This window comes from Aethalodelphis obliquidens, unplaced genomic scaffold (assembly GCF_003676395.1).
Source record: "Aethalodelphis obliquidens isolate GAN/ISIS:26980383/991018 unplaced genomic scaffold, ASM367639v1 scaffold2, whole genome shotgun sequence".
Lineage (NCBI taxonomy): Eukaryota > Metazoa > Chordata > Mammalia > Artiodactyla > Delphinidae > Aethalodelphis > Aethalodelphis obliquidens.
The window spans coordinates 3,061,079-3,073,389 of NW_020837946.1; the positions used below are offsets into that span (position 1 = coordinate 3,061,079).

The following is a 12,311-nucleotide window of genomic DNA, read 5'->3' on the forward strand; positions in this document are numbered from 1 at the left end:
AAGTAACTTCCAACTCTGAACTATGATTCTTTGTGATCGATATGGTGAAACTATGCATTTAGGGTGAAAAGTTACTAACTAGTCAATTTAAGCCCAACAAGCAGTGGGAAGCCATCAGAGCTCCTGTCCTATAAAGCCAGCACTAAACAGCCCTCAGGGATGCTGAGCACAGGAAGCAAAACTGTCAACATCCTATAAGAGCTGAATGGATGTCGCTTGCTTCTGTCCCCGGAGTGCTGTATGACCTTAAAGAAAAACATGACAGAGCTTGAGAAAGTCCAAAGGCTGTCAGTGCAAAAGGCAACATAGATAGGAAGACACAGCCTTTAAACTGGGAAGATTTTTTAGTTTGGAATGAGAAAAGCTGAGCTGCAACAGAAGTGTATGCAATCCTGCATAGGAACAAGAAGGTAAAACCTGACTGGCCAGTTTCAGAATGCTAAGGGGGTGTCCCGTTACCGCTCTGAAACCTGAAAATATAATTTAAACGTATATATGATATTGCTTAATATAATTAAGGCAAATGAAAAGAAATACTGTTTTATACAGCTAGTAAAATGTATTACTACAAGAAAATAAATGAAGCAAATGCAGGAACAGGAAGATTTTAGATAATTTAATGTATAAGAGATCTGCGGCAGGTCAAGAAACTGAATTAAAATGTATCTGGTTTAACCACCTGAAATCCCCAACGACTTCCTTGGTAAACCGAGACCTCCCCCACTTCTTACTGGCTGCCCTGCTATTGGTTCATTTCTTCTTCTCCCCCCCCACCCCCCCACAGCATCCCTCAGCTCGTCTTCTGCTTCCTTCCCTGGAGCTATGAGTACTGCGAGCATCTCAGTGGTCAGCAAAACACAGGCTCTAGGGTATGTGTCGTTGAAATTACGAATGAGAGAGGTGGGCAACAGTGGAAATGTTGAATTTAAGTATGTTTGAGAGTGGAATACACTTCATATGCACATTACACACATACACCCAGGGCAATAAAATAATGAAGGAGCTAGTACTTAATTCGACCTTTTAATACCTAAGAGATTCCTTTCAATGTCGATCTCTTACCTTAACACTTAGAATGTTAGAAGACGAACAGTCTAACATTGCTAACCAACTGAAAAACATTAGCTTTCATTCTATCATGCACACACACACAGAACTACTGTAACAGAAAATAACCAAAGAAGCTAAATTTAGCGATATTTTAGAAAAGCTTTGCAGCAACCTGTTTGAATTTTGTGTCACGCAAATTTACTAACCCTGCCAGATCTTCTATTCAGGGACTGGGATCCGTATAATTCTCCATCATAACCATTTGTCTGTTTCAGCGAAGAAAAGGAGAAAAACGGACATCAGTATACAAAGGCAGACACAGGTACAGATGAGCAGGGACGAATTAGCCGGGTACAAAGTGAGTTTTTGGAGTGGAGCGGATGGACACGGCCAGGGTAGCACACATCCCGGCAGGCCCCCCGCTGCCTCCACGCTCCTGATCTGCTCGACTACACCTCAGGAGAAACCAGCCCCGTCGGCGGATCACAGTGTCACTGTGACTACGGGGCACTCACTCGGGGACAGGAGGAAATGCCAAGTCCCCATGGAGTGAGGCGCATGGGCCTGGGTGCACTTGATTTCCTCGGCAGTTTTTGGTTCCAGTTTTGTGCTGATGATGCGGGAATCCCAGCCTGTGAGGAGCCTGGATGTCAGGCAACGTGGGCTGATGACTTCCACCTGAGTCAATCCGTCTTGCGTTCTTGGTTCAGCATGAAGTCCTTAAAAACCACGGCTCATTATGAAGCTGTATTCAGAAGATTCAGAGAGAGCTTCTACTCAATTTATAATTAAATGCAAACGTTCATCATGGAAAAAATGTCTATCATGGCAGTACATCCTCTCTATCAGTTTTTCATTCATCCAGTCCTCCTACTTTATTTTTCAAAGTGAAATCTGAGCACATATTTTATGAGTTCATAATTTGTTCTCCAGAAAAAAAGAGAATGATTAAGTTAAGCATATGCTTGTCTTCCTTCTCTTCCCAATTCCCAGCCAAAGCTCGGGCTCTAGAACTGCTCTCATTCATCTATAAGAAAATTTCCGCTGATTCAAGATAAGAGCCGCCAAGTGTCAGGGACATGACCAGCTCCTGAGACAGAAAAAGGAGGAGCAGTCCCCACAACTGCTAAACATGGAAGGAGATGCCAGGGGATCATGGACCTGAGTCCAGATTCCAAGTAGAAGCTTTGTCATATGACTTTGGGCAAGTTAATTTAATCCACTGGAACCTCTCTACCTCCTTGGCTGTGAAAACGTGCATGGTAATAAATACTTTACAAGGCCATTGTGAGGATTAAAGCTGCTTAGAATGGGTGCCCAGATCAGTGCTGACTGTATGGTTAAGTGCTTGGTACCGAGGAAGGACAGGATACGTTTCCTTGTTAAAAGTTCGGGGGAGGGGAGACGGTTCAGCACGTATTATGCAGCTGTGACGTCGATGAAGAATACATATATGGATTTCCGGGCAGATTATAAATCCAGATTCATGAAACCCTGACTATAAAACTGTGTACTTACTTGTGTTACAATTCAAAAGCAAGTCTATTCGAAGTTTCTAAATGAAAAAGAGTATGTAGAAATCCTTCAAAATTAAAATTTAAAACTATGAGTATATTAAAACATTTCTGAAATAAATTTGCTAGTAAAAAAACCTTTGGAGGTTGGCAGGAATTTTTATTCAGTCTAATTTCCTTTTTTTCTCTCTCGAGAGAAATAATCTTGCATGTCAAGGACTCGTCTATCTCAGACCTCAGTCTTATTCCTTTGATATCTGTTTAGAAGCTAGTTTCTGGAAAAAATTAATATTGAAGGCTAACGTCAATCAATTTTAGACGACTTTCCCCTTGCTAATAAATAAGGAAGAAAATGTACTACATATATAGAGCCTCTGGCTTTCCACTGGTGCTTATAAAATACATACGGCTGTAGGTGGATTTCTCCTTTTTGATCTCATTCTCTCATTTAGCCTGCAGCGTAGAGCAGAGAGTGGGTGAAGGTTGGGAGAGCAAAGGCCCTCCTTCAGTTGTCCCTTTCTCTTCTGGCCTTCCATGAAAATGCAGGAAAAACCCTTCTTTTTAAGGCTTTGTGGAACCACACTTTTCTGTTGTAATGAAACTCTGTCATAGAGAACGTATCCCTACAACGTACTCCCAAATGTATAGACCTCACCAACAACATCTCTGTAGTGAGAAGTACTGTGACCTTCTTAAATAACACACCAACTTTCTCCTCTTGGGTAGTTTTTCTGTGTTGAATTCAGATGGGTGGAGCTGTTTTTAGTGGCATAAGAGGGTAATAAGGAGAGTTGAAAATTAACTGTAACAACATTAGAATAAAAAGTCCACAGAAGGCATATATCACCTCCATCTTAAGTCAGGTCTCGGATGTTCACCCAGCTTTGTTTTACAGAATTGTTTTTCAACACTCCTCAGACCACCTGCATCCTGCTCACGGGGCGTGCTTCCCATCCCAGGACATCGGAATACCCGGAGGCCTGGGAATATGCATTTTAAAAAGTTCCCCAGGTGAATCTTACATATAGTAACACTGAGAAGCACTGCTCTAAGACAGAACAAAATAAAGACATTCACCAATCAGCATTTTCTAAAAGAGGATAAGTCAGATATAAGAATAAATGTCCCATCAAAACCTATTATTCTAATGGTAACGTGATTAGTCAGAATGCTAACGACTCCATGCAGTGCTGTCAAAGCATAACCAACTTCATGCGTGACCATGCAAAACGCAACTGTTATTATTTTCATGAATGGTTTTAGGTATTCTTCTACTGAGTCAAAAGACAGAGCACCTTCAAGGGCATTAGAGATGGGAAACAAAATAAGCAAGGCAAAATCACAGCTTTGAAGTGCAATCCTTGATGCACTCAATCTAGTTTTAAAGGGGAGGACAGCAGCCTCACCGGGAGACTCCGGAGACAAGCGTGCTGTGCCGATGTATGGTCCTGTTAATTGTCATCTTAAGGGTAAAAATATATTTTAAAAACCGGAGTTTGCTGGATATTTTTTCAATGCAATGGAATGAATGAAGCACAAAATCCTTTTGGAAAAAGTCCTTCAAGTGAAGAAGTGTATGATCTGCTATAATAATTTCAGTGCTCAGTCACTTTAATGCTGAGTGTGATTAATGCTGGTGAGATTACATTTTTCTTCCTTTTAGTGTAATTTAAGCTTACAGGTTTTCAGAAAGCATAAGGCGATCAAACTCTTCTAGATGGATGTAAGAAGGGAAATTCTGAATTGAAATCTAAAGGCTTCGTTTTTGTTACTGGATTTGGGGTCTTTCTCAAAGAGCACTTTCTGGCCAAAGAGCCATCTGGGACATTTAATTTGAAAGGATACAGATTAGAAAATAATCAATTTTTCGTTAGATAAAATGACTTTAAATTCAATCTTTTAAAGGAAATGTAGAGGCTTGGGAATTCTTGATCTGATTTGAGTTCCCTGAAGAAGACCCATCCTTCCCATCTGGTGTCTGCAGCTGCTACCCCAAAGCCTGGCAGACAGCGGTGCTCACAGGCCGCCGGGTGCGGGAGATGGTCAAGCACCCACACCTGGGTTCCAGACCCACCCATGAGGGTCAGAGCTGTACCCAGGAGGCTCTGGGAAGAAGAGAGCTCACTGTGGTGTGTGCACCTGCCCTCCGGCCCTCAGTCCCCAGGTAAGAACAGGTGCGTGGCATGTGTCTTTTAAAACAAAGGTGTACAAATGCTCATGAGATTAGTGGAAACGCCACAGGTTATTATCTCCCACACAACACTATTAGGATCAGGCCACATGTTCGTCTCACCCAAGCGTAGGGACCCCCGTACTCCAAGTCAGGCTGCGACTGTCAGAGGTGGGATGGAAGAGAAAAACAACACAAAAGAGTTGCCCAAAATCAATTAAAAAGCTACCTAAGGCATAACACAAACATAAAACAAAAAACAGGCAATCTTGAAAATCTTAATGAAATTCAACTATTTTCATGACTTCTAGAATCTCGTATGTATTTACAAACGCAATTACATTAGCATTACCATAAAATCCATTAGCATTAAATGAAACTTCCCTGGCAGCTGTTGCCCTAATTCATGGAATCTGAAGCAGTCTGAGCAATCCTTTCTCCTCCTCTACCTAAAGCATTCTATTTACATTAGGCAAAAGGTCAACAGATGTGTCACTCTCAATTTTTAAGTAGAGAAAATTAAGTACTTATGATATCTAAATCTAGGTTTTCTGAGAATGTCCATACAAACGCTAGAAAAAAAAAATTTCTTCCATTTTTAAGGGTTTATCATCACTGTCAGTGGAGTGAAGAAGGCCTGTATTTTGAGAAAGTCAAGAGATAAAAGATAGGGTCTTTGGGCTTCCCTGGTGGCACAGTGGTTGAGAGTCCGCCTGCCGATGCAGGGGACGCGGGTTCGTGCCCCGGTCCGGGAGGATCCCACATGCCGCGGAGCGGCTGGGCCCGTGAGCCATGGCCGCTGAGCCTGCGCGTCCGGAGCCTGTGCTCCGCAACGGGAGAGGCCACAGCAGTGAGAGGCCCGCGTACCGGAAAAAAAAAAAAAAAAAGATAGGGTCTTTGAACTTTGCAAACGGAAGATTTCCAAATATTAAAATATGAAAAACAGTAGAAACTGGCCCTACGCATTGAAGGCCTGAGATGAGCCCCCCTGGCGGGGGAGGCGCAGTGGGGAACCCTGCCCCCCCACCAACCAGGAGAGGCCACTTCCGGGCCCCCGACGGGCTTTGGGATTGATGCTGTCACAGCACCCTGGCCCTGAGCAGGCCCCCTCGCTGCTCTGGGCTTGGTCTGTGTCTGTAAAAATTAGAAGGTTTGACTCTTATCCCCAGGATCCAAGTTCTCAAGGTCTGTGATTTTTAACGAGAGTTATTTCTTTAGATCAAGTGCGTCACAGGAAAGAGCGGGGGAGCACGCCACCGGGCTAGCGACGAAAACCCATCCACTGCTGACTTTCCACCTTCCCCCCATCTCTTACTTAGCACCCTAATTGTGGAGCTCCTCCATAAACTTTTATATCCTAAAACAAATAGGCTTGTATCTTGGCAAAGAATGGTGTCCAGCACAGAAATTTAGCTCATTTCTGGTTAAAATCGTTGAAAATGAAATAAATGCTATAAACACCCAAACAACCACTAATAATACAATAGTTTTAAGCTTTTTGGGATCAGCTCTGAGAATCTTAAGAAAGTGACAGATTATTTTCCCAGAAAAATGCAAGTACAAACAAAATCTTGAATACAATTTCAAGGAGGATCGCAGATGGAAAATGCTATTTTATTTTATTTTATTTATTTATTTTTTTGCGGTACGGGGGCCTCTCACTGCTGTGGCCTCTCTCGTTGCGGAGCATGGGCTCCGGACGCGCAGGCTGAGCGGCCATGGCTCACGGGCCCAGCCGCTCCGCGGCATGTGGGGTCTTCCCGGACCGGGGCACAAACCCATGTCCCCTGCATCGGCAGGCGGACTCTCAACCACTGCGCCACCAGGGAAGCCCGGAAAATGCTGTTTTGAAAGAGAGTTTGGGTTCTTTCTGCATCTCTCCTATTCTCCCTTGAGCCCAAAACAGTCAGGTTTTGCCCTCAATATTTCCATCAAAAGTGCCCTTGTCAAGCTCACCAACGTCTTGGCCAGCGGTCATGTGAGTCCTGTGCTCACATGATCACGCCCCTTCTCCTTGAAAAGGTATCTTCTTCATTTGGTTTCAAGGACCCGACCTTCTCCTGCACCTGCTGGACAGCTGTAATTTCTGACCCTTGTCTACAGATTCTGCAAACTGAGTTTTGCATTGATAATGTTTAGGTTACATAAATCTTACTTCCTCTCGTGTGAATCATGTCAGAGGGTATGTGAGGAAGTTACAACTACATGGCTAAGGAGAAAGTTTCAAATAGCAAGGAAGCTCTTTAACTGACTTCACCTTTGAACCGTAACTTTCTGGCAAAACCACGATGGACATGCCTTTGGCAGCTTCAGGCCAATGACAGTTGTCAACAGCAAAGCAACAGTGTACAGCCATCCTTCGGTATCTGCAGGGGGTTGGTTCCAGGACCCCCCCCAGATACCAGAATCTGCAGATGCTCCAGTCCCTTATATAAAATGGCGTAGTATCTGCATATAACCTACGCACACCCTCCTGTACACATGCAGTCATCTCTAGATTACTTGTAACACCTAATACAACGTAAATGCTACATGAATAGTGTGGAATTTTCCCCTCTGAATATTTTTAATCCGTGATTGGTTGAATCATGCAGAACCTTGGGTATATGGAAGGCTGACTGTATCACCTTTATAGTTTATTGTTATAAACAGCTAAATTAAATGTACATTTGGTGCGTGTATAAGAAGGCTAGGAGTTACATCACGACTTAATTGCCACGGTGATTAAAAACAAGGCTTCTGCCCCATACAGTCCTTCCGTAAAATGGAGTGGCTGCGTCGAGACTGAATTATTACCAGCAGAGAGATGCAGCTTTAATCCAGGGGTAAACTAACCTGACACGCTCAGATTAATTCACTGACTTAAAGGACTAAGCAAAACACGTTTTTCTCTACTTCACTTCCCAAAGCATGCCTTGTTTTCAAGTATAATTATGAAGATTTTTGGAATGTTTAAGGAAAAATGTGTATTTGTGTTTCTCAACCATCAGGCTGTCAGTGATGAAGAGATTTCATTATAGTTGATGAAAGGAAAGGCTCCTGAGACCTCAGGCTGGACGGATTCAATGTGCCCCGGTGTTCCACCGGCAGCCTACAGCAGCTTTCAAGGAGCTATGGGAAACATCACTGAATAATAGTTCCTTTAACTTGTAGTTACTTTAACTGAGATTCCAATTTGCTGGGGAGCTTGTGCACTTCCATTAGGACAGAATGAGCCTTCGTGCTCCCCTTCACCACGCTAGCAATGAGGCAACTTACTCTAAATGGGGCAGTTTTGTGATGTGGACCAACATGAAGAAAGGAGGACTTCCACTGTGGGGAGAAAGACACAACAAAACTGCTTACGCTTATCACTAATCTCTCTACATCACAAAGAGACATCCCACCATTGAACAGAGGCTACAGGGATAATGAACAAGAACTTCGAACACAGGGATGGAAGGGCCAGGAGCGTGGACACAGACTGTACCATGCAAACTCAACCATCTGGTTACTGACCCTCAGACTTCCGCGGCTACCCGCTGACACGCGATCATCTTCATCAGACGCCTAGTAAAAAGAAAGGATGAAAACAACCATGAGGCGATGATGTAACAGACACAGAGAAACCAGTGACCAGCTCTGAGGGAAGCGGCTGACCCGACACATGGCAGGGGGGCAGATCAGGCCCCCGTGAAAATCTCAGTGCACGTGAGCCTGGGTTTTCGCCAAAAGGGCTTTGTTTGTGCACCTCTGCTTAACAGAAGACTGTTTCTGGATAACACGACTTTAACTTCACTACAGTGATGCTGTTCACTTCGCTGGTAACCTACAAACATGTAGCTTAATGCATATTACTCTGCAAATTATTCATGGGTATTTAATAGCGAAAAAAGCACTAAAACTGTCATGAAACTCAGAAAATTTTCAAACACTCACTCTCGCCTCACCGAAGTCAGGTCACAATGCTAAAGGCTGAGTTCACAGTCTTTGTTTAGGTAACAGTATCAGTGTTAGTTAATTTCTTTCATAAGTATCATTAAGATATAGATATAGATACAGATCTATAGATAGGTGTATATACATACAGACAGATGGATAGAGAGACAATTTATGTATTTCAGCCATTAAAACTGCAAATCAGACTTCAGTCAAAACGCCGAGGTAACGAATGAACACAGTACTAACCGACGTGTTTCTTCTGGATCTACGGGAGTAGCGCTCACTGTCTTCCTACCAAAGCAACGGAGGAAACAGCACAGAAAGGTTAGGGCAGACACAGGAGAAGGCTTAGATACTCCACAAAACAGTATTTCTGATATAAATGTCAAACAAATATTTTCTTTGCTTTTGCTTAAAGGCTTCAATTAAACCACTGGGGGAAAATGTTTTCTTCTAAAAGTGGGTGGGGGGGCTTAAGCACACAAAGAATCAGCATATTTCATTTTGGCTTTAAAAGCAAGTGCGTGTTGGGTGAAAAGCAGGGTCTTAATTTTTTCCGAATCGAATGTGGTCCATTTAAATCAGCCTACTTTTCTTCTTACGTTCAAAACCTTACTCACTTCTCTTCAGGAATTGGAAGAGAAATCACTTTCGTAAGAGATCCAATACGGATGCCACCCCATCTACCATATTTTGTGCATTCTAAGGTGCTCCATTTTGCATTTGGACGTCTCTGAAGTTGGGGCATATCTTATCATCAAAGTTGCTCACGATTATAGTTAGCAACTTTCTGTTTCTTTCTCAGTGGTATATAGAACACTGACACATCTTTTAACTGTGTCTTACGACTTGATAAACGTACATCTCCCTGTGTCATATAAACTAGAATGATGGTTTACACATAACAGAGGTTGAAGTTAATAGTTTTTTAAATAGAGGAACTGTGTGCTCTTTATATGTCATCAACTGTTTTCTTTTATATTATACACAGATCTCTCAATGTTAGGTCATTTTATACTCCCTTAGATTATTTTATGTGTAAGGGACACCTAATAGGACAGTTCCATACTGGTCAGGTTCTCAAATGCTACAGGTACGTGATGATGTCCATGAGGCCAGTCAGCAAGGTGACAAGGACAGGAAGAGGTGGGGAGCACTCAGGTGGATGAATTCATGACAGGAGCCATGAAGCCGTGCTCCCTCGGGACCAGTGGACAGCTCTTGGAATCCCCCCTCTTCTAGAACCTCCCGCCAGGGGGCAAGATCTCCCCCTGGGAGGGTCGTAAGGACAGGGGTATCGTGAGGGGCGGGCCAGCTCTTAACCGACTAAGGAGGACAGCTAAGTCGTGCCAGGAAACAGGGTGAGAAGGTAAAGGAATTTTCTCACCAGAGGACAGTGGTTTCTCAGGCACAGCAGATGAGGTTGGGGCGGGGGGTACCCAGCAGCAAAGTATAGAGGTCGGAATGGGGTGACCGGGCAGCTGACTGCAATCGTGAGTGAAGGAATTGCAGCATCACGCGTCCCCCTGGATTCCAACTAGAGCTGGCTGGACCGGATGCTCATGGGAAGGTTCTCGCGCCGGGGCCCCACGCCCAGCCTGAGTGTCCCCAGGGGGGAGTCCACTGCAGAGGAGATCGGGGTCCTGGTCGGGGTGGAGACCCTCACAAACGCTGGCCTGGAAGCTCCAGGAGTCAGCTGCTACTGAACAGACCTGACACCAGCCCTGGCCAGGGCACCTTCTAACCAGGCTTCACGTGGGATGTACACAACCAGGGCAGATGCAAGCACGCCCAGCAGGAAATCACTCAGTATCAAATTAGGGTGCAACAGGGATCTAGCCATGTAATTAAACTGTGGAAGAATCCAATTACAAACCATTTACGCTTTTCAAAATCAGATTCAAGGCCTACCATCCATTGCTCGATGTCGCCCCACTTTGTATCCAGCCCATAATATTTCTACAGACAGAAGGGAAAGAAAATTAGGCAAGAAGTGCAACGGTAATCGCACAGGACACTGTTCTGACATGCATTTCCAAACGGTTGCCAAGCCTCGGGGTCAAGGTAGCATGCCAAGGCAGAGCAGGGAAGCACATGGTCAGGCTCTGACCCCCACGCGGCCTGTGAGCCTGTGAAGACAGAGCCTCCCGACCCGCTCCCTCGGGGAAGACGAGAGAGCCCAGGACGAAGCAGTCCTGGGGCGAGGGGGTGGCCTCCGTAGAGACCAGGAATTCAAACTGAGCCCAGCAGCTTTCAAGCCCCTCTGTAAAGCTGTCCATGCCTTCGGAGCAGGTGTACTGCAGGAATAAAGCACGATTTAAGAGAAGCCAAAGCCATTCCCGTGCTGCTACAACAGGAAGGAGAACACCAGAGGAAAGGGGGAGAAATGGTGTGCTGCCCCTAGATTTCTAGTACACTTGCTCCAGCTATCTGATAGCCACGCTAAATTTAGGCCCTCGAGAATTTCTGGGCTGTGGACGTCTTTGTAACATGCCACTGATGGCAAGATGACCAAGCAGGCTGTTGCAGAAGAGGTCTTGGCCCAGGGAAGAAAAGTTCTGCTTGGTGTTTTCTTTAGCCAACACCTCCATGGTTTCAGCTCGCCTGTCTAAACCGCAATGTTAAACCGCCCAAGTTAGAAACAGAAAAGCAGATTCAGGGTGGCTACTACTGTTACTAAATACAGCAATTCCAAATTCAGGTGGGAACCCAGGTAGACTCTCAAGTAATGGGGCTTTGCTGTCCTCCTCACTCTTCCCTCAATTTCTAATAAGAAAAGCAAGAAACAACCATCCAAACCTCCCTATCGTATGACACAGATGGGATTTTCCTCTTACACGTGAAAAGCTTATCATCAGAAGAAAAAAAGTGGATGCTAGAGTACACGACAATTTTTGAAATTGTTTTACAATGACCAAAACAGGCTGCTGCTATGTTTGGTTCAGTTTCCATTTATTTTGATGGGCGGCCAGATTTAGAATATATATATGGCTCTTTGATGGCCTTGCCCCTTTCTCCTAGAGGCGGCAACAAGCAGAAAACTGGAAGAAGAAAAGCAGGAGGGAGAATTTAACAGTGCTTTAAAAAGTCAAACAATACAGAACCTTAATATCCGGAGCACATAAGCCAAATCTTTTTCTGTAAGTTCCTTTCCTTAGACTATAAATCGAGAAAGGAAATAAACGTAAACACTTCCTAAAGTCACGTTTTAACATCCGTTTAAGTGAAATGCAACGGCTTAAAGCTATTCTGCATTCAATTCATGTTAGCCCCACTCTCACTGTCAAATTCCAGATATGAAAATTTGATGCCATCAACCCTCCTTTATCTCACGGCTTAACCGCAAAGACAGAAAGAAAAAGTGGTTTTTAAAAAGGAGGGGGCCTACAGAAATTGACAAAAAGTAAATTCCAAAAGAAGTCTGTGTTATCCGATTTTCTATTTCCATATTTCCCTTTTTGGCCAATTCTATACCCATATCACATACTGCACTCTACCTATTGCTCTTTTTAGGACAAAGATAAGAATCAGTGTTTAAAGTCTTTCATCGAGTCCACAGGTGGCCTAATAAACAGCTGCTGTAACTCTACAGCTGCATCTCCACGCCATTCCATGGAGGGAGGACACCCCTGCCAACAGTAAGTGCGGTTAACGAG

The 12,311-nt window shown here is 44.1% G+C and overlaps 1 protein-coding gene across 14 annotated transcripts in view; it reads right to left on the reverse strand.

Moving 5' to 3' along the window:
* LRRFIP1 (LRR binding FLII interacting protein 1) overlaps positions 1 to 12,311 on the reverse strand; it is a 146,940-nt gene that overhangs the window by 47,017 nt on the left and 87,612 nt on the right. For 5 of the 14 annotated variants that reach the window (XM_027117218.1, XM_027117254.1, XM_027117264.1 and 2 more), the window contains exons 3-4: positions 8,902 to 8,946; positions 8,233 to 8,283 (exon numbers count right to left, since the gene is read on the reverse strand). The exons of 5 other annotated variants lie outside the window; for them this stretch is intronic. In XM_027117218.1, the coding sequence (XP_026973019.1) occupies positions 8,233 to 8,283; positions 8,902 to 8,946 (96 nt within the window). Of the gene's footprint in view, positions 1 to 1,256; positions 1,317 to 4,857; positions 4,897 to 8,232; positions 8,284 to 8,901; positions 8,947 to 12,311 lie in introns of all 14 variants that reach the window. 4 more of the 14 variants (XM_027117238.1, XM_027117272.1, XM_027117245.1 and 1 more) reach the window with 2 other exon arrangements.